Source organism: Rhinopithecus bieti, unplaced genomic scaffold (assembly GCF_001698545.2).
Source record: "Rhinopithecus bieti isolate Rb0 unplaced genomic scaffold, ASM169854v2 scaffold_5948, whole genome shotgun sequence".
NCBI lineage: Eukaryota > Metazoa > Chordata > Mammalia > Primates > Cercopithecidae > Rhinopithecus > Rhinopithecus bieti.
The window spans coordinates 791,983-813,540 of record NW_016805422.1 but is presented as its reverse complement, the minus strand read 5'-3'; the positions used below and the strand labels follow the sequence as shown (position 1 = coordinate 813,540).

General features: G+C 45.2%; 1 protein-coding gene across 12 annotated transcripts in view; it reads left to right on the top strand.

The window, feature by feature from the left end:
- Positions 1-5,653: 5,653 nt before the first annotated feature.
- Positions 5,654-21,558, top strand: part of TLE1 (TLE family member 1, transcriptional corepressor) — a 108,234-nt gene continuing 92,329 nt past the window's right edge. For 6 of the 12 annotated variants that reach the window (XM_017872360.1, XM_017872359.1, XM_017872361.1 and 3 more), the window contains exons 1-4: positions 6,854-6,995; positions 7,778-7,878; positions 9,314-9,377; positions 9,490-9,534. In XM_017872360.1, coding sequence (XP_017727849.1) covers positions 6,972-6,995; positions 7,778-7,878; positions 9,314-9,377; positions 9,490-9,534 — 234 coding nt within the window. In that variant the 5' untranslated portion in view covers positions 6,854-6,971. Of the gene's footprint in view, positions 6,996-7,777; positions 7,879-9,313; positions 9,378-9,489; positions 9,535-21,558 lie in introns of all 12 variants that reach the window. The other 6 variants (XM_017872356.1, XM_017872354.1, XM_017872362.1 and 3 more) reach the window with 3 other exon arrangements.

Genomic DNA, 21,558 nt, shown 5'->3' with positions numbered 1-21,558 from the left:
TTGTTGGGGGGTGGCGGGGGAGGGGGGAGATATAAACAGACTTAGGAGTAGAAGGGGCATTAATAGGCAGAAGAACATGGTACAATGGGATTTATATCTGCACTCCTATGATTGCTTATAAACACATGCTATTTTGGACTGACATCTTTCTTGAAATATAGACTTAAATAAACAAAAGTTCGGCCACAGCTGAGGTGGTGTTCTTCTGCAGGCCTCAGACACAGTCAAGGATTTTTAAAAACGTGATTGGTGGGCTAAGAAGTTTATCCGCCTGGTTCCTCAAATTCCCAAACAGTTTATTTGAATACTGAGTGAATAGCTAATCTTGTACAAGTTCTGGGGCTTTAACAAGGTAAACGAATGGGTGGGCTGTGAAAGTAAACACTGCATTTCCTCCCAGGCTCACCCTGGCTTCCAAAATTCCTCTCCCTCACTCCTTTCGCTCTCCTCAGCCTTCTAGTTCCCAAGCTTGGTCTCTCGTATCCTGTGAAAGTACTGAAATTGCAAAGGAGACATTTTTAATTATAAGTACTACAGTAATGAATTCAAGTACACTCGTTTATCATAAAGGGCTTTCCTATCTGTCTCTAAAGTATACTTAAAAATGCTGTGTATTTGATAACATTAGCACCAAGCATCTTCCACATGTTAATATCCAGCGTTTTAGATGTTCGCTCCCCCCACCTCAAAAGACCGCACAGTGGTGGTTCCAGAAAGAGAACATTTATCTCTCCGTGTTTGGGAGTGCCTGTGTGGTCTCTTCCTAATTTATTTGCACTCCAATCCTTGAGGATCTCATCGCAATCCCCCTAGGCAAAGGGAGATTAGGGAATAGGACTGTCTGCTTCTCCCCACTCTGACAGAGAAGGGAGAACAACTTCCCCAAGTCCCACAAGTTCTTCTGGCCACTGTACAAATTGTTCTTGAGCATGGAGGGTTTCCAAAAGCCCTAATTAGCAACTCACAGCAAACATTTCTTTGCATTAGCTAATGATCCGGCTGCACTTGTAAGCAAACAGAACCAACATATCTAATCAATGCTGAAAAACTAACCAAATGCCTATTAAACATCTGGATGTAATTTTCTAGTTAGAACAAAATGAAAACATATGCAGGTTCCTTTGATCTTCGTCTTAACAAAGAAATTGTTGATAAAAAAGCATACTGGTCAGTCAATGTGTCATTTTCATAAAGTCTGCTCATTTCTCTTCAAATGCTCCCAGTTTAATTTAGTTGGTTTCCTGCAATCCCTAATTTTACCATATTGTGTGAAACCGCAAGAGATTCTTTGGAAGTGATTTTATTTGAGGTTTTACTGCTGCATGGATCTGCTACTGATTTTTTTTTCCTTCTCTGCCTTCTTCCCTCCACCTCCACGTCCATCTTGCCCTTTTCTTTGATAAAGGGGTGGGGGAGAAAAAGATTACAAAGCAATGCTGGGAACAATTCTTCTGGACTTTACATTCTTAGGTTTAAAAAAACTCTCAATTAAAAAAAAAAGAAAAAGAAAAAGAAAACGTGGGGCGGGGTGGCTCACGCCTGTAATCCTGGCACTTTGGGAGGCTGAGGCGGTCGGATCACCTGATATTAGAAGTTCGAGACCAGACTGGCCAACATGGTGAAACCCTGTCTCCACTAAAAATACAAAAATTAGCCGGGCGTAGTGGTGCAGGCCTGTTATCCCAGCTGCTCAGGAGACTGAGGCACATGAATAGCTTGAACCTGGGAGGCGGAGGTTGCAATGAGCTGAGATCACAACCACTGCACTCCAGCCTGGGTGACCGAGAGAGACTCTGACTAAAAAAAAAAAAAAAAAAAAAAAATCAAACGAGGAAATTAGCAATAATTCTCAGCTAAAATGAAGAGAACACAACAAAAGTGGTCTTTTAAAACTATAATTATTAGCCAGGCGTGGTGGCTCACGCCTGTNAAAAAAAAAAAAAAAAAAAAAAAAAATCAAACGAGGAAATTAGCAATAATTCTCAGCTAAAATGAAGAGAACACAACAAAAGTGGTCTTTTAAAAACTATAATTATTAGCCAGGCGTGGTGGCTCACGCCTGTAATCCCAGCACTTTGGGAGGCTGAGGCGGGCAGATCACGAGGTCAGGAGTTCGAGACCAGCCTGGCCAACATGGCGAAACCCCGTCTGTACTAAAAATACAAAAATTAGCCGGGTGTTGTGGCACATGCCTGTAGTCCCAGCTACTGGGGAGGCTGAGGCAAGAGAATCTTGAACCCAAGAGGCAGAGGTTGCAGTGAGCTGAGATGGTGCCATTGCACTTCAGCCTGGGGGACAGAGGGAGACTCCGTCTCCAAAAAAAAAAAAAAAAAAAAAAAAAATAAAATTTGATTTAAAAAAAAAAAAAAAAAAATTACAATTATGATTTCAAATAAAAAAGTAATAGATTTAAAAGATGTCTAGTTGCTACAATCAGCATCCATAACTTTTCCTATTTTGTTTAGTATCTGTACTAGATAACATCTAGCTTTTGCAATTACTTAGGCTATTGCTGAGTTGAACATTTGATAATAAGCAACAAATGAATGGGAATATACCCACATATACATCAAAAGAAAATGAACAAGCCGACAATCTTTCTGTTTCTCTGCAGAGCACAAAAAGGGTACTGTGTTTTTCAGAGAAAATTTCCAGTGGAAGTATCATACATTTCACGTAAAAACATCATTGACATACGAATGTTAAAGGTAAAGAAGATTACGGTTAACAGGCTTTAAATGGAAGACCAAAATTATAGATTTCATAAGGAGGACTATTTTCTTTTAAACAGGCTGTAGGCAATCTGCACATATATTATTTATTCAAAACATAAGATTAAAGCTACTTGACTGTTTAAACACCATCATTTGTAATGCAGTTTGATGAGAGTTTTGTAGTATAATTATTACAGCATGACAATCATGGAGAAAATATGACCTTGAAAAGGGCAGAGCCTTCTACCCACTCTGACAGACAATGCTCTAAATGGGAAGAAAAGGCTTCAAAAACCAAAACCAACCATTATTATGCACACAATTAAAGGCCTTCCAATTTTAAATTCATAATGATCTGTAGATACTATAGATACTACATTATAAGGAAATCAGAAGGCCTGGTGTTTCAAACTCTATTGGCAAGGAAAGACTAGTTAAAAGAGAATTTCCAGTGTTTACTCATGGCAAACTGGGAAATATGGTGAGCAGACACATTGTCTGTGAGTAGATACATTAGAGGACATTTAAAGATGCCTTAGAATTGATTTTGAGGGCAGTGGGGTGGGGAAAGGAGAAGTAGCAACACTTTTGCCCCCTCTCAAAGCATATTTTAATGGCTCTGTTTAAACTTAATGAGAGTGTGCCAGTTATTCAAGATATAGGCATCACGTAAAGCCTGGGTAAGCTGCGGAGGAGTATCAGTTGCTCCAGTTGTCACAGCATGTATACAAGCATACTTGTGGCATCCAAGCACTTTCTATCCAGTCCTGGAGCTGATATGGGATGAACTGGCCGCAGACTGGAATATGTGGCTCGTACATTAGATGATTTCGAGGAAAACAGGTTGCTAAAGGCCCTGGGGTCCTATGATTCCAAAAAGTCCTGTATGTCGAGCAAAACTCTCATCATCACCAAATTTAACCAAAGAAAGTGAGGCAGTACTTTCTTCTTTTTTGTTCTCCATGTTAGCAAAATGAATAACACAGCCGCCTTCCCAACTGTACTTAATGAGAACACCACAAAGCTACAATGCCCAACTTGTTTAAGAATTTACTATGGCTTCGTACAGACAGGCTAAAATCGCTTTTTTATTTTTCATTTATAATTGATATTTGGGAGTGATGCAATTATAGACAAATCAATATCATACATATTTAAAACAACTCTAACAGTGAAATGTATTATCTAAAACAACTTCTAAAACTATTTCAAGAAAAAGATCTCTGTAAAAGCACATCTTTAAATAAAATGTATGTCTCTTTAAATAAGCTCCTTCCCATAAGGCTCTTGAAAGTAAAATAATGGGAACGTGGGGTTATTAATACCAAAAACTTAACTAGTTTCCAACATAAGATAAATACTTGTCCAAGATATGCCCTTATAGAAAAAGTTACCACCGTTTGGCTAAACCAGCATTATTCACTCACTGCTCATGCGGAAGTAGCTCCATTGGACTGTTCTAAACAAAAGTATAAATGCAGCAATACTGACGGTTTTCTGCTGTGGGTGTATTTAGAGACATACACAAAACCCGAAGACTCTCAGCATTAATTATACAGCATGTCTTGATTATTACAATCTCAAAATCCCTTTTAACTCAAGTTCCACTTCATAAGAACCTTAGCCACGTCATTTACCTAACTCTTCCCATTTAGCTCTTCACACAGCTCAGCTCAGGAGTACCACCCAGACTATGGGGGTGGGGTGTGCGGGACAGGTTTTGCAAGTCTCAGTGCTGGTTTATTACATTGTCTCTCTTTGTTCCCAGGAATTGGAAACAGACTCGTGGTCTTGTAGCTGAGAGGCTCCTAAAAACCTCAGCCGCTCCCCTCCTCTCCTAACAGCGAAGTCTGAACTTTTAAGACGAAGACCTGGCATTTCACGCCCCGGGCAAAGCGTCTCATCTGCGGACACGCGTGCCTTGTTCTGGCAGCACCCTGGGAATCCTTCCCGCCAAACGGGGCAGGACGATCTTTTTGCAAAGAGGCTTGGAATCCTGCAATAAAAACCAAATCCTACCACTTTGGGTGCAAAGGGGGTGGGTGGGGTGGGAGGACATCATAGTCGTCTCTGCGGCTGGTGTACCTACGCCAACCGTGCCGTTGCTCATTTACGCATTTCCAACTAAGTGCACAGTCCACTCCCTCTCGTACATCCGTAAAAATACAGCTCAAGGAAAAACAAACGTCAGATACATTTTGAATGTGGCCTCACTTTCAGAGTAGCATCAAACAAGGGGTCCAGCACTGAAAACACATTTGCTGGAATTACCCACCCCCCCCCCCCGCCTCCAATAAGAAACTACGCAGCTAGTCTTTGAGTTACTTTCACTTAGATCTGAGGATTTTCATTAAAGGAAAAAGTGAGCAAGTGGCAGGATTTTTGCTAACTCGAGCCCCCAGGTTCCTCGGCTGCACGCTCACGAGTCCCTCCCGCTAGCGCGCTCCTGCGCGCTCTCTAGCCAGCCCCACGTTACTTTGATTGACAGCCCAGCCCCGCCGCTCTCCTTCCCACCGACCTTCCCATCTTCAGTGCCAATCTCCGCGAATCGCCTCTTCCCATTGGATGGTTTTGCCGTCCCGCGGCTCCTCCAGGAACAGTTCCTCACCAAGCCCGGGAGGACGCGGCTGGCGGAGGAGGGGCCGGGGTGGGAGGGGAGACCGAGGAGACCGCGGAGAAGGAAGCGAGAGGACGGGGGCGGGAGAACGGCCCGTCCGGCGCTGCCCTGCCATAGGCTCCGGGGAGGCGCGCGTCAGCGCCCCACGTTGGGTGCAGCGCACGCGATTGGCTGATGAGGGCCTCCTGCCCCCCCACCCCCACAACCTCCCGGGCCCACGTCCCCCGCCGTCTCTGCGCTCGCGCCCCCCGCCCGAGCGGGGCTGGGCGGGGCCGGCGCTGGTTAGCTCCGGAGTGTGAAACCGCGTGTTAATGTAACCGGCGCGAGAGGCGCGGGCGGCGGCGGCGGCGGTGGGAGCGTCGGCTGCAGGAGCAGCAGCAACAGCAGCAGCGGCGGGTACTCTGTGCCCCGCGTCCCGGAGGCAGCCGACTGCGCCACCCCACCCTCGCACGGCCGGGCGGGACCCGCGCCACCAGCCCGGACCTCCGTCGTCCCGCGGCGACCAAAACCCCCGTTAGCCCCACCGCTGTGACTACTCCGGATTCGCCCGCAGAGTTTGCCGCCGGGTAGGGTGGCCGATTGGCGGAGCGCACTGCTGCTGTTTTCCCCACCATCTCGTGGATGTCGTCCTTCGGGTGGTGAGAGAACTTTGCAGCGGGCTGGAGCGCCCTTTGCGGAGAAGCACAAGAAGGTAAAAGAAGGAAAGAAAGAAGACCGAGGAAGAAGGGGCTCGGAAGAAGGGTCCAGAGCGGCCGAGCCGGCCGTGCAGGGCGAGTGCGCGCCAGGCGCGGCGCCCTGATGCTCCCCGGGCTCGAGGAGGAGCGGGCAGTTGCTGGACTGCTCTAGGTGGAGTAGCCCCGTCGGTCCCGGAGGGTTTGTGCAACCGCGGAGAACACCGAGTGTTGGTCGCACGGGGCGTGCCGAGCCGCCTCCCGGCGCGCCCTCCGCACTTTCCCCGCCTCGTCATCCCTAGCTCCCCGGCCAGGAGCCTCCGCCGCTTCCTCAGCCTCGCTCCCCTTTGCGTCCCGGGAGCCTGCGAGCACCTGGCCGAAGGCGCAGCCGAGTCTTGCGGGAGTCGCCCCGAAAGCGTCGGGTTTGTTTGTGTGGGGTTAGCGGGGGCCGCCGCGCCACCTGCATCTCGCCAGCCGCCGCCTCGGGGAAAACCCGAAGAGGAGGCGGACCAGGAGAAGAGCAAAGAAAAGCAGCCCGTCTGGATTTGTTTGCCCAGGACTGGCGCCGCGCACGCGGATCGCCGAGGGGAGTGCGGTCGGAGTCACCGCGCCCCCGCCTCCCCGCCCCGGCGGCTGAGGCCGGGGGGTTGGAGCGCTGCCCCCGCGCACAGTCCCCGAGCGCCCGGCGTCTCCGCGCAGGTTCTCGAAGCAGCTGGGCCTGGGGCGTCCACCAATGTGGCCCTGAGGGCCGGAGCCCGCACCGACGGGAGCGGGAGCGGGAGCGGGAGCAGGAGCAGCTGCGGGCGCCGAGTGGCCAGTGCGCCCGGCCGAGCGCGCCTGCGTGCGTGGCCAGCGCGCTCCCCGCTTCTGCCTGGCTTCCCTGCTTAATTTTCCTCGGCGGGATTAAAGTTGGAAATTGACCGGAGAATTGAGTTGCCGGGGAACAGAGCCCCGGCCGCCTCCAGAGCGATGTTCCCGCAGAGCCGGCACCCGGTGAGGCGCGGCTGGGTGGTGGGGGGGCAGGAGCGTTGGGGAGGCGCTTCTCCCGGGCGGTAGGGAGACTGGTGGCTTCTGCGGCCCGGCGGACCCTCTCGCCCTCCGCGGTGTAAGGCTGGGGATGGCCGGGGCCCTCTTCTCCTGGGGTGGGGAGTGGGCCAAAACTCTGAATTTTCTCCCTGCCTTTGGGCCCCTTCCTACTTGACGTCTATACTGAGCGGATAGGGGCGCTGGGGAAGGCTGGGGTTTCTCTCCTGCAGCCATATCCCCCCAACCTTCCCCAAGGGGGGCAGGGCGCCCCCCCTTTGTTTCTCGTCTCGCCTATTTACATGTCAATGCGGCCCCGGTTCCGGTGCGTCTGGAGGTGGCCCTGGCGACTCTGGGAATGGGTAGCGAAAAGGAGTTGTTTTTCTTCTCTGGTCCTCGGGGTCATTATCGCCCCCGTGGGGGAAGGGGCGGCGACACCGACAATCTGGCCTGGTCTTCCCCGGCCGCCGGGGAGCCCCCTTCCCGTTGGCCTGGTGACCCGGGCGCACTTAACGCGATCCGCCCTGGAGACTGGGAAGAGCTTCCGAGCCTCTTTAGAAGCCGGGGCCCGGGGAGGGTCCACTTTCCCTCTCCCCCAAGTGAAGGGCAAACTCGAGTTTGGGGCCTCATTTTCAGCCACTTCTAACTTTATTTTTTGTTTATGTCCCACCCGTTCTTTCCTTCTCTGACTTACTGCTTTATTCATCCGCCCGCATTCCCGTCCCTCGGTCCCCCTCGCTGGTCGCCCCCAGACGCCGCACCAGGCTGCAGGCCAGCCCTTCAAGTTCACTATCCCGGAGTCCCTGGACCGGATTAAAGAGGAATTCCAGTTCCTGCAGGCGCAGTATCACAGGTGCGTGTCCGGCCGCGCCAGGCGAGTGGTCGCGGGCGTCCCCGTGCCCCTTGTCGCCCAGCCAGGTGGCAGCGGCGCCTGTACTTAGTTCTTGCGTCCAGGCGGTGGCGTGTGGAGTCTCAGTTAAGACCTGTCATTCAAGTTACCCCCTTTCCTGGTTCTTCCCGGGCCGCCTCTTCTCTTGTCTCCTCCTCCTCCCATTGTTTCCCTTTTGCTGGTTTGCTGCTGTTCCAGGGAGTCCTTTTTCGTGTCTTTAGAAGTTGCATGAGAATCGTCAATATTTGCACTTCATGTATTTATTTTTCAACAGACTGAGTTGAAACATTGGTTCAATCGATGTCTCAGTCCTGGAGTGTGGGTTCAGGGAAGCAAAGCCATGTTGAAATCGCTGTTTGCCATACTAGAAAATTGGGTTTTTGAGGCAAAGTTCATTAAGGAAGGCTAGATGCTTTTAACATTGCCCATCATTGGCGATGGTGAGGGAGGTGGGTATAATAGTGTGCAGAAGAAAGCTCACCTGCTTTGGCGTTATTTCGGGTTGGTTTGGGTAGGATGAGAGAGTGGAGTCACATTTATATCCATCTCAGCCTTAGTTTCTTCGAGTAATGAGGCTTGCCTCCAAAGGACTTACACATTTTTGTAAGATCCTCTGCCAATAGTGAACTTCCCAGAAAGGTTAGTTTCTTTCCCTTGCTGCTATGAAGTTTTACCTGATTCTAACTCAGAAATAACTGTATTGACATTTTTTGCTTTTGTCATGCTTGAGAAAAAGCACACAGATGAGGCGAAGTGGCTTGGGTGTGAATTTTCTTACTTTGTCAGGGGCTTTCTGATTGTTGACCTTTTGTCTACTTGTAGATAATATCTCTGCAGCTTGAGGCATACTTGCACACACCGTGTTTACCCAGCAGGGAGAACTTCAACCCACTTTATTGCAGTAGCTACTTGACATATTTTGGCAGGGATTTAAAAACTAAAGGTTTTGAAAGGGACCAGCAATTGTAGGAGTAACTTAACAGATAGGATTTTCAAACCTAGAGACCGTTTGAGTTGGCAAAGATGGCACAGACTATGTGTAAGAGTGAAGATTGTGCAAGGGCCGGATTTTGGTGGAGTCCAGAGAAACTGATGCAGGAAGGTAGGGAGCAGACGACCGTGAGGAGGGAATCTGTTAGAGGTTCTGACAGATTTTTTGCATTCTTGTCCTCTAACCAGATAGGCACCAAGAAGAATGGTAGCTGAATGGACACCTTGTATTGTTCACATTATTCCTTTTCCCTATTAAATGCAAGGACAAAGCTTTTGGGTGTTTACTTAGATAGTTTATGGCTTTTCCAAATTGGTCCGTGTTTTTACTTGAAGTGCAAATATGTGAGGCAGATGTTAAAACAAGTGACATAATGTTTACATTAAGTTGCCTGTTTTGTTTTCATAGCCTTAAATTGGAATGTGAGAAACTGGCAAGTGAAAAGACAGAAATGCAGAGGCACTATGTGATGGTAGGTATCAAAGAGTGGACTTTTTCCCTTTTCGTATGATATTAGCAAACGTGTTAGCAGAGTATAAAAAACGTGAGTTAATGAAATGCTTGATTCTTTTTTCTCTTTACAGTATTACGAAATGTCATATGGATTAAACATTGAAATGCATAAACAGGTAAGCTTTAGTTGAACTTCAAGCTGAAATGAGAAATCAGTTCATATGATTTTATAATATTGGCTTTGTTCTCAGTAGTGGGCTCTAGGGGTGGGGGTTTGTATGCTATTTTTCTGCCTTGGTTTCCTGTCCTGTGGATTGATGGTAGTATTCTGCAGCAAGAGTTGCTTCCTGATAATTACGAGTGTTTAAATGACTAGGAGAAAGAGAGGTGTTTTGGAAATATCAACTAGCCTGTTTATTGGCAGATAGGAATTGAGACTTGAGTTTACTTTTCCACCTGTATAGATTTATTCTCTTGAAAGGGCTGGGTATCTTATAGAGTTGTTGGAATTTAGAATAGTTAATGTTTTTGTGCTATTTTGCGAGGACGTGTGGACCTGTGGGGGGGGAAGAAGGGTATTTAGGAGTTTCTTTAATCATAGTAAACAAGGTATATGACTATCTGTGGAGTATTCTTTATGCTTTGGGTCTGCTTGAAGCAACAGTCAGGATTAGTGGCTTATTAGCAAACACATTTTTGAAAAATTTCTCAGTTATTGCAGGTTTGGATGTGAAAAAAGCATCTTTTTATGGCCAGAGCATATGTTGGGAGTTGCTTCAGTCCTAGTGGTTTTAAAAGCATGAAAAGATTAGTGACTGGAAAGCTCTAGCAATGACTATGAGTTTGCAAGTTCCCATAAAATTCACACTTATGGCTACTATAATGGTGTATAAAAAGAGTATTGAGCTGGAACAAGGCACTAAGGACCTCATAAGAGAAGAAAAGCTAAATGATTGCTCAGCCCAAAGGACCCTCGATTGAGTAGTCATTGTCTGCCAAAGAAAGCATTAATGGCAGGGTGTAAGTATTCTGGAGATATGCTGACATTCACTTTTTCATCAAGACGCTGGTACAATAAGTCTTTTAGAAATCGATTGCCTCTTAAAAAATTATCATCAGATGAAGTTGCACAGTTGGACACATTTCAAAGTGCAACAATACAATTCTTACTTGATGTATATGTGCTATTTCATCTCAAACCCTTGTTTCATTAAATTAAAGAGCATGGCTGACCGGCTGGGGCACAGTGGAGAAATTGATTAGTTCAGCCTTCAGATCTTCCTTATATTCAAAGACTTTCATTAAGCAAGTGTGTTTCAGAGTTGAATTCTGCTTTTGTAACTCTACACTCTTTGATTTTTAATTCATCATAGATTTCATAATGTTAAGTTATCATCGTGTACATTAGATCTGTTTTCAGATATGTGTTTGGAAAGAGATTGTGATGTTCAGGGCCTTTTATTAGTATTGTAATTGGGCCTTTAAAAATGCAGATGTTACTATGATTTGCGAAGTTGATAGCCTACTTTATGTTGGGTTTGTGCCTTTGTTTTTGTGTGTTTCTCAATGGCTAGTGCCTTATTCAGGCACTTGTAACTTGTTGATAGTAAATGGGCTAGAAGATCTATGGCTAACGTCTGTCCTCATTTAAGTGAATTGTGCAAATGAACTTGGCCTAGGCTGTTTAATTTTTTTTTTTTAATTACTCTGAAGGGCATTTTTTTTTTTGGATAACACATTATGGAAGAGCAAGAGGAGACTGAGCTTTTTCTTAAATCCATGAACTCAAAGGATTTAATAACCTCATTGACTCTTTTACAAGGAAACACCCCCTCGGTGTGATGCTATATGCTGGTGCTGGGTTTATTGGAGGAGCTAAAATAGGTGTGTAATTCTTCTGGGTTCCTGTAGGTTATGTGGCGGCATGGCCTCTTCTTTATCATGTAGGGAGAAGGGGTGAAGTGGGTCAGAAGCACCATGGTGTGAGAATAGTTTTCTAATGAGTTTCTATACAGCGTGAGGCATTTGTGGGTATATGCTGTCTGTCCGTGAGCCTGTATGCATTAATAATATGCTGTGTTTAATTGGCTTAGCAATTTGAAAAACGTGAAAAGCTGAGAGACACCATGTTCCTCATAGTAGGGTATTGAGCCCCCTGAAATTTAGTTGATATTGGAAATGCTGACAGACCCTTAACTAGAGTGGTGTGCAAAGTAGTGCTATAATTCAGTTTAAAGTGGCCTTACATTTGAAAAACATCCTTCTGAATGTCACACATTAATAATAAGTTCTGAGGAGGCATTTGGTGCAGCTAGTAATCATAATTCTTATTAAAACTGGTGACGTCTGGCCCCCAGGGTGTAGCCAGGCTCAAATTGATGCTTTTTGCCGCCTGATCACCAGCATGGCCTAAGTGCTCATTATATTGTAGAGAGGGCCTTTGGAGCTCTCATTAGATTTGACAGGAATTCTCTCTAGGGGGAAACTGGGCATTAGCGAGACTCCTGACAGGCTGAAATTATTCCTGCTTTATGGCTTATAACCAAATGCTAGCAAGGCATCATCAGGGGACACAAAAAATTGTCATTTCTGACAACATCTTTGTTACTGGGGGAAAAAAAAAAGCAGTGAAGGGGAAACTTTCTGTACAGAGAGCTTTAATGCTGTTAAGATTTGTCTCCAGTGTGACGATCGCTCTCCCTTCCCACCTTTCAACGGGTTTGTCGAAGGAGTGAGTTCTAGAGATTTCAGTGTCAAATCTCACTGCTGACTTTCCCGTCTGGAAGTTTTAAAGTGAAAGTGCATCCAAATCAAGAATGGTATAATTGTGGTTTCCTTCCCTGGTGTGGTGCCCACACAGCCCATGTTTACGTTGTGTCAACACTTCCTGATAAGCCTTCCCCTTAACTTTCTCTGCTCCCATTTGTGGCGGGTTACCGAAAAGGTAATGAAACAGGAATGGTAATAGATACTTAAATCTTTTATGGTAGCACTAAGAATATTTTTTTCTTAGAGCCTTTTATAGATCCCTGCCTGCCCGTCTTTATCTGTGTGGATGGTAAACTCTAGATACCTCTATACAGTAGAGGTAGACAGTGTCTCATGAAAAATTGAGGCAGTTCTGATACCATCAGAGTGTTAGGGTGCATAAAAAACAACTAGTTGATGTGAGCCTGGTGGTTTGCTTAGCTATGCCTAGTGTGTGTGGTGGCGTGATCTTTAAATGTTTTTATCTGTCATATGGCTTGATATTACCTCATTTGATATTTTTGGGAACAAGATGTACTGTAAATGCACACATAAGCCTTATTTTAGCCCACTCGTGTATCTCTTCAGCATGCTGATGAAGCCATGCTATAAATTGTCATTGGTGGCTTTAATTTGCACAGTAATGAACAGTTTTCAATGTGATTTGTCTTCTGTGACCTCCATAGGCATCCTCCAGCATAGATTGGGTAGGTGTTTTGCTCTATCTACAGCTGTGGGCATGTGTTCAAAGTCTGGGACTTGCTCAAGGCCAAGCATCTATTGAAACTTGAGTTGGGTTGCCTCCTCCAGGGTTGTCTGTGCTTCTTCTTCCTTTTTTTTTTTTTTGAGACGGAGTCTTGCTCTGTCCCCCAGGCTGGAGTGCAGTGGTGCGATCTCTGCTTACTGCAACTTTTGCTTCCTGGGTTCAAGCGATTCTTGTGCCTCAGCCTCCCAAGTAGCTGGGATTACAGGTGCCCGCCACCACGCCCGGCTAACTTTTTTTATTTTTTTATTTTTAGTAGAGTGAGGGTTTCACCATGTTGGCCAGGCTGGTTTTGAACTCCTGACCTCAAGTGATCCACCCTCCTTGACCTCCCAAAGTGCTAGGATTACAGGCGTGAGCCACCACACCCGGCCTGTCTGTGCTTCTTCCTGTCCCCTCATGCTGCCATGCAAGATGAGGTGGACCATGTCTCCCTAGTGCCTGCCTCTTCAGTTCTCAGTCTTTATGCTGATGAACTTCATGATATATAAGACATGTCAGGGCTGGATGTATGTTCTAAAAGTTAGGAAGATCAGCAGTGCTGCTGACTGGTCTTTTCGGGGAGAGGAGGGTTACAGGCCATGGGTAGGTAAAAAGTTGTATCCTACTGAGCAGTACTGTCCTCAGGTTAAAGTACGTTGAAGAAGAAACAAGTCAGGAATTCTGGTGGAGACTCAGTGATGGGGAGGGAGTTTGATCGGTCACTCTGGGCCTGGGTTCTGAAGAGTGGGCAGAGTGAGAGCATTGGGCTCTCCAGGATGGTGAAGAAGTTTGTTTTGTTTTGTTTTGTTTTGTTTTGAGACAGAGTCTTATTCTGTCGCCCAGGCTGGAGTGTGGTGGTCCAATCTTGGCTCACTGCAACCTCCGCCTCCCGGGTTCAAGCGTTTCTCCTGCCTCAGCCTCACGAGTAGTTGGGATTATAGGAGTCCACCATCACACCTGGCTAATTTTTGTATTTTTAGTAGAGACCGGGTTTCACTATGTTGGCTAGGCTGGTTTCGAACTCCTGACCTCAAGTGATCCGCCCGCCTTGGCTTCGCAAAGTGCTGAGATTACAGGCGTGAACCACTGTGCCCATCTGATGGTGAAGCATTTAGAAATAAATGAAAGGATTAGCTCTTAAAGAAAGGATGATATAGTCTGCAATCCTGGTTTGGGAAGGGGAAAGAGCTCCATGTGATATTTCAGTAAGCAATGTCTCAGGCCATGTAAATTTTGGAGTGAAACTGCTTTTGCAGTTTTGATGTGTGCTTTAAAATTTCTCTTGGAATAATGCGTTGTTCTTTAGTGGGTTTTTAAAAAAGTATTTAGATGGGACTGTTAGGGACTCAACTGTGGGGTATTTCCTTAGATGTGATTCTTTTACTCTTTGCAAATTTTACCTTAGTGTTTTTTGTTTTTTCTTTAACCATGTGTGTTTTTGTCTAATAGTTTCTCACTTTGAGATTTCTTTTCCCCCTAAGTCAACATCTCACACAGGGAAATGACTAGAGTACAGACACTTAGAGTTAAGCTCCAGCAGGTGTTAATAACCTTGTTATACAAAGAGGGTAGCTGTCATCAAGATTGGAGTGGTCCCTAACTTCATTAGCCAGGCCTGTTCTTTGCAAGCATAAGTGAAAAGAGATAAAGCTCTCTGTGCATTTAGAGCCTAGATTCCGAGGTGCAAGATTAGCCTTTGTTTCTTATCAGCCAACAGGACTGATCTCTCACCTCTCAGTCACCTTCCCCACCCTTCAGCAGTGGCTGTTTTTTGTCCTGGACTTGGCACTGGAGTAAGGCAAGGGAGGCCCTGGGCATGGATTTTAAGAGGGCACCATCAGAAAACATAGTTATCACGACCAATATTTTGAAAATTCAAACTGAATGCCCCCCAAATCTTCAAGGAACAAAATATCGAAATTTTGTGTAAGAGCAGGATCCAGCAGTGGGGGTTGGGAGTAGGATGAGGAAAGGAGGTAGAGTCAGGCCATTGCAGGGCCACAGCACCTCCCTTGCCTCCCCTCCCCGTCTTTCTGCCTTTGATTACCTGTCTTGTGGGGAGTGGCCATGAACTGTAGGCTCTGACTTGGTTCTGTTGTAGTTCATTGAAGTCATTTAATTGGGGATTTCCATTAGGGACTGGGCAAGTCGTGAACATGTTCCCTGGCTTCAGTTCCCCTCTCTGTGTAATGAGGGTTAGACTAGACAAAAGTCTGTCTGTTCCCTCACATGGTGGGAGCCATCCCAGCATACAGCCGCAGAACCCAGCACCTCGTGCGTGCAAATTGAGGAGCGTCCTTCGCCAGAGGGCTTAAGATGTTCTCCCAAATAGTGTTTATTAAGAAACAGAAAGAAAATCTGTTTCTTTAGTAAATATTTAAATAAATCATCTTGAGTGGTAGTTAAACTAAAAATATATTCAGTTACTAGCTCATGGAACCATTTTAAGTTTCCATGGATCTGAGTCTTTGCTATTTTATTATTAAACCTTTTGTGGTCTCCAGAAGCGGATTAAATGGGAGGAAACTGAGAAACTTACTGGCTTTCCTCAAAGCTTTGACTGATTCAGTTTCCTACTCCCCGTTGCTTATTGTTGCCTCTGATTTTTAAAAATGGAAATTCTCACAACTAGTACCTTTACTGCAGGGTATTTAGTATAGTGGTTTTTAAGTAAATTTTAGACAGCTGTTTTGTTGGTGGGCTTATTTGACAAAATTAGGCATTTGTACCTTCAAAACTCCTCACCAGAGGATTGTTCTGTGATACGTGTGGTTTTTAAGTGGAGCTAGTGTGCACAGGTATGGCAGGGGAGAGAGGTTTTCTGATCTCCCCCCCCCCCCCGAGGTGTGGTTTGATCTGAAAAAGTGAAATAAAATTTGCACTGAATTTTAACATAAATTAAGATTTTCATGTATTCCATTCACTTGATTTAACACAAATGTGATTCTAAAATTGTTTGCCAAAGGAATGATTTCAGAATTGCTGCTGTAATTTCCTCCTGAGCAGGGAATCCCAAGGGAAAAAAAAAAAGAAAAACATGGGGAGAAAAATTTTTTCAAAGTACTGTTTGTAGACTACCAGTCCACCATAATATTTTTAAATGAAAATCCAGGAAGTGTTGATACATGATTTTATTGAATAACCTGTGATTTAGCAAAATTACATGTTTTATTATTTAACATTTAATTATTTTCCCTTTTTTTTTTTTTAAATGGAGACAGAGTGTTACTCTGTCGCCCAGACTGGAGTACAGTGGCACCATCTTGGTTCACTGCAGCCTCTACCTCCTGGGTTCAAGTGATTCTCCTGCCTCAGCCTCTGGAGTAGCTGGGATTACAGGCGTGCACCACCATACCTGGTTAATTTTTTTTTTTTTTTTTTGGTAGAGATGGGGTTTCACCACGTTGTCCAGGCTGGTCTCAAATTCCTGGCCTCAAGTGATCCACCTTCCTCAGCCTCCTAAAGTGTTGGAATTACAGGTGTTAGACACCGGTCCCAGCCCCTAATTTTTTTTTTTTTTCCTTTGAGATGGAGTCTAGCTCTGTCATCCAGGCTGGAGTGCAGTGACTCGATCTCGGCTCACTGCAACCTCCACCTCCCTGAGTAGCCGGGATTGCAGGTGTGTGGGTTCAAGCGATTTCCCTGCCTCAGGCTTCCAAGTAGCCAGGGTTACAGGCGCGTGCCCCCACATCCAGCTAATTTTTGTATTTTTTTAGTATAGACGGAGTTTTACCATGTTGACCACGCTGGTCTTGAACTTGTGGTCTCAAGTGAGCCACCTGCCTCAGCCTCCCAAATGCTGGAATTAACAGGCGTCAGCCACTGCTCCCAGCCCCTAAGTTTTTAGTAATTACTAAGTTGTAGGCCAGGCACGATAGCTCATGCCTATAATCTCAGCTCAAGAGGATCACTTGAGCCCAGGAGTTAGAGACCAGCCTGGCCAACATCGTGAGACCCCATCTCTACAGAAAAAGATTAAAAAAAAAAAATTAATTGGGCCTGGTGGTACAGACCTGTAGTACTAGCTGGTACTAATGCTGAGTGAGGCAGGAGGATCTTTTGATCCCAGGAGTGGGGAGGTTATAGTGGGCTGTGATCACACCTCTGTACTCTAGACTGGATGACATAAGCAAGACCCTGTCTCAGAATACACAATAAATTTTATTCTATTTACCTTCTTTGAAGCAATATAAAAATCATAATGGTGAACACAATTATTTATCCCCTCCCCTGTAAGCTGCTCTCATTGTAGGTATAAAAAACAACTATTTTTTTTTTTAGTTTTTGTTGTAGTAGTATTTGCTACTTAGTCATTCTTTGACCACAAAATACGTTAGCAGAAAAAGGGTAGGATAAAAGTCACTTTTGGTACAAGGAAAAAGCTGGGAGGAAAAAACAAATTCTGAAAATTCTATCCTCTGAATTAACTTTTTCATCTTCCAAATAGAGAAAAAACTACTCAGTGTGCTAGATGTATACCACTGTACACTGGAAGGGATAGAGTTGTATATATAGCTTGCTCATCATCCCTGAAATCTATCCCCAGTGTACTAATGGATATTCGTTTTCCATTAGATGAAGTGGAATCAGTCTTTGAGAATGTAGGTGTGTTTGAACTTGCACGTTCAAATCTTGCAGTTTGTCAAACTGCTGAAATACATGTACCATGAGACTGGGTTTGGTATTAGCACCATGACTGATCTAAGTAGGTTACTAGTCTACTATACTAGTCTAGGTATATGTACAACCTCTTGGTAAAAAGCTTGAGTGCATTTACCTGAGTTGCTTACTTTTTTTTTTTTTGAGACGGAGTCTCGCTCTGTCGCCCAGGCTGGAGTACAGTGGTGCCATCTCGGCTCACTGCAAGCTCCGCCTCCTGGGTTCACACCATTCTGCTGCCTCAACCTCCCGAGTAGCTGGGACTACAGGCGCCTGCCACCAGGCTGGCTAATTTTTTTGTATTTTTAGTAGAGACGGGGTTTCACCATGTTAGCCAAGATGGTCTGGATCTCCTGACCTCATGGTCTGCACGCCTCGGCCTCCCAAAGTGCTGGGATTATAGGCGTGAGCCACCGCGCCCGGCCTTATTTGTAAGTTATGTACATACATTGTTGTATTACAGTATTGTATACATTTAAAATAAATGGACATTTTAAACAGTGGTAAAATGAAGTGTTCCTATTCTCAGCGCACATTCCATTGGCTTGCCCACATTCCATTGGGCATCTTAAAGATAGTAGATGCGAATTGTCTTCAGGGTCTTGGGATTACATCCATCCTATCCTGCATGTGTGTTCTTTTACATTTTGACTTCCCCCTCTGATGACCTCTTTGTGCCTCACAGCCTGCTGTGTCTGCCCCTGAGTACTTTCCCTTCCCATCTTGGCCACTGCCTCTTTCTCTTCCTGCATTTCCTTTTATCCTGCCAAACAGGTTTTTTCTTGCCGAAAGTATGTTTTGAGTTTTCCTGTTTTCTTTATAAAAAGTCCAGGCCTTTGTATCAACCTTCACATGGCCTTCCTCAGTCTCCTTCAAGTCCCAGTTCAAACACCACCACCTGTTGACTTCAAGGTGGCCAGGGACTGCCCAGTGGCAGGCGGTCACAGCACTTGTTTTGCTCAGTGTCCTGTAACAATGGTTTCTCGTGTGCTTCTTTGCTTACTCCGACTAGGTTGCAGTCTGCTTGAAGCTGAGTGACTTCCATCTACCCTTCCCAATGAGTTATATGGAGTAGGTATTGATTATATTGTGTTTTGGGTACCCCTTATGTGTACTGGTACTTGTACCCATTTTGGACCTTGAACATCTGAAAATCAGGTGAAAGCTACTTCGCAAGAAAAGTTTGAACACATTTTTACACACAAATACCCAGGATAGCTTTGCCTAACAATTTTGGCTGTTTGTGTGCATCTCAGGATCCTTCAGCAAGTCCATGGAATTCAGATTAAAAACTCAAATCAAGAAAACTAGTGTGGGTCGGCCCGGCGTGGTGGCTCACGCCTGTAATCCCAGCACTTTGGGAGGCCGAGGCGGGCGGATCACAAGGTCAGGAGATCGAGACCATCCTGGCCAACATGGTGAAGCCCCATCTCTACTAAAAATATGAAAATTAGCTGGGCGTGGTGGAGGGCACCTGTCATCCCAGCTGCTTGGGAGGCTGAGGCAGGAAAATCACTTGAACCAGGGAGTCGGAGGTTGTGGTGAGCTGAGATTGCGCCAGCTGTACTCCAGCCTGGCGACAGTGCGAGACTCCATCTCAAAAAAAAAAAAAAAAAAAAAAAAAAGAAAACCAGTGTGACTGCTTATGCTAAGATTAAAAATGAAATCTGTTCAGTTCTAATAACCTAATTTAACCAATTTTGCTCAGTTTTTCTTTTGGAAGAGTGATCTGCAGTCAGTAACCACTGAGACTTCTTAGGGAGGAGTTTTATTATAGTAATATGTTTGGGTTTGGACTAAAAAAGAGAGATAAACAAAACTAGCATGTTGCCGGGGTCTAGGTTTGGTGTGAATTGAGCATGTGCAGGCATTACTGTCGCTGGAACTGCAGCTGCCAATAGAGTGTAGATGAATTGCATTACAAACTTCCCTCAAGGTATTAAACTTGACTTGTCACCACATTTCTTAGTAATAATGAGTATAACCATTGATTATTTACTTAAAGTCTTTACATAGTGTCTTCCATTCTCCCATTTTATTATGAAAAACTTCAAATTACAGAATAAAAGAAATACACAGCATACCCATATCATACCCACCTGTATTATACCTGGGTCTATAAATTAAAATTTTGTAATATCTACCTGTCATATAGCTTCCATAGGCTCCTCCTTCCCCAAACAGCAATAAATAAATTAATAATATGGTGAACTTGGAAGGGCTTGCTCTAGAGGATCAGGCCTTTCTTTAGCTACCGACCTCGGTTTAGACTGATAACACGAAGCAGGGATTTCCATGTACTTTTTTAAAAATTTATTTTTTGATTGATTGATTTATATTTTTCAGTAGAGATGAGGTCTCACTGTGTTGCCCAGGATGGTCTCAAGTTCCTGGGCTCAAGGGATCCTCCCACTGCAGCCTCACAAAGGGCTGGGATTACAGGTGTGAGTCACCACACCTGGCGTCCATGTACATTTTAGGAATTCTGTCTTCACCTGTTTTTATAAGGTTTTCCTCCTAGACTTGCTCTTTGTACTTTTGGTGTGGTTGTATTAGGTGATCCACCGTTACATGGTTTGTAGGTGCTTTCTTTCTCAACTGTCACTTGAGATTTTATTTAACACAGAAAAGCTGGACTCCCCTTACCAAGTCCCCTCTTCCCTTCATTCCTTCTGACCCGTTAATGAAACTTGACTTATACTTTACCTTTAAGATGTAACCAGTATATTTGCTGGGGGAAATATTGTTAGCATTGATAGGTAGGAAAGTAGATCTAATTCTGCAGAAGGACTCTGATTTTGAACTTTGTGTGTATGGAATTGTCCTGACGGAGATTTTCAGTTGGCCTCAGGGGCCTTGGGTGGTAATGGGGTGTAAAGGACCAGAAACAAAACCCGATTGAGGACCTCAGTGTGTGGAGCCAGGCCCTCCAAGGCTGTGGCCTTCAGGGTGCTCCTCAGGAGCACAGCCTTTGTTCCCTCTCGGTGCCCTCTTGATGTCTTGAGCAAATAGCGGGTTGGAGCCCCTTACAAGTACGGTGGCCGGCCAGTGTATTGACACGCACAGACACAATAGAAAACTGCATTAGGAGGCAAGCCATTGGGATTTGCAGTAAATATATTACAGAACACAAGTGACTTGCCGATACTGCTTGTTTAGCAGTTTGCAAGGGCAATGGCAGTATGGATTTTTGAATTAGAAGGGAAGGGCTGTTCTTTCTCTGTGTGGGAACATCTAGTTGATGGCTGGGGAGAAAATTGATTTAGAGAACAAAATGCAGCTGCCGTTATTTGTGCCATTTGAAAGGCCTCTATGGATTAGTGAGTGAAAATAAAAAGGTTGCTTTTGGTTTAGGAAAGGGGGTCTTAACATTGATCTGCATCTTGGTCTGGTATGGAGAAAATAAAGGATGGACCAACGGATGGAGAAAGGGCATCCAGTCCCCATGCAGTCTGCAGCTACAGGTGCACACGCCATTCTCACATAGTTGTCTTTCTCAGCTCTTTGGCTTTCAGAAGTCGGCCTCTTGCGTTTATTATTATAGTAAGCTTTTCCAGGATATTAGAGTTGTCATAACCTCATCCATGGAGCTCCCAAGTGCCTGCCCTAGGCATTGTTCCGCCAGGAGCCCCCTGTTAACCTTCCCAGTCTCCCTTTGTGTGGATACTAATTATTCCACCTTGAAAAAGAGAAAGTAGGATTACGGGATGACACCTGCCCCACAGGGTAGTTACCAAGATTAAGTGAGTTACCATATGCAGAAGCAGTTGCGTAGTTTCCTGGCATGGGGGTACTCTGAGGTATAGCTGTGATCTAAATAGCAGTCCCTTTAAAACTCTACCCCTGCTGTTGGACTTCTAGGCCATGCTTCATCGACACTTCCATTTTGTTTTGGCAAACCCATCTTCCTTCCTACCTCTGAACTGATTTTCCCATTACAGTGTTTTATTTGTTTCTTTCTAAGATCATAAGCATTTATCTTGAGGCTCAAAAGGAGAAAAAAAAAAAAAAACAACTTGTTGGCAGTCTTTTTTTTTTTTTTTTTTTT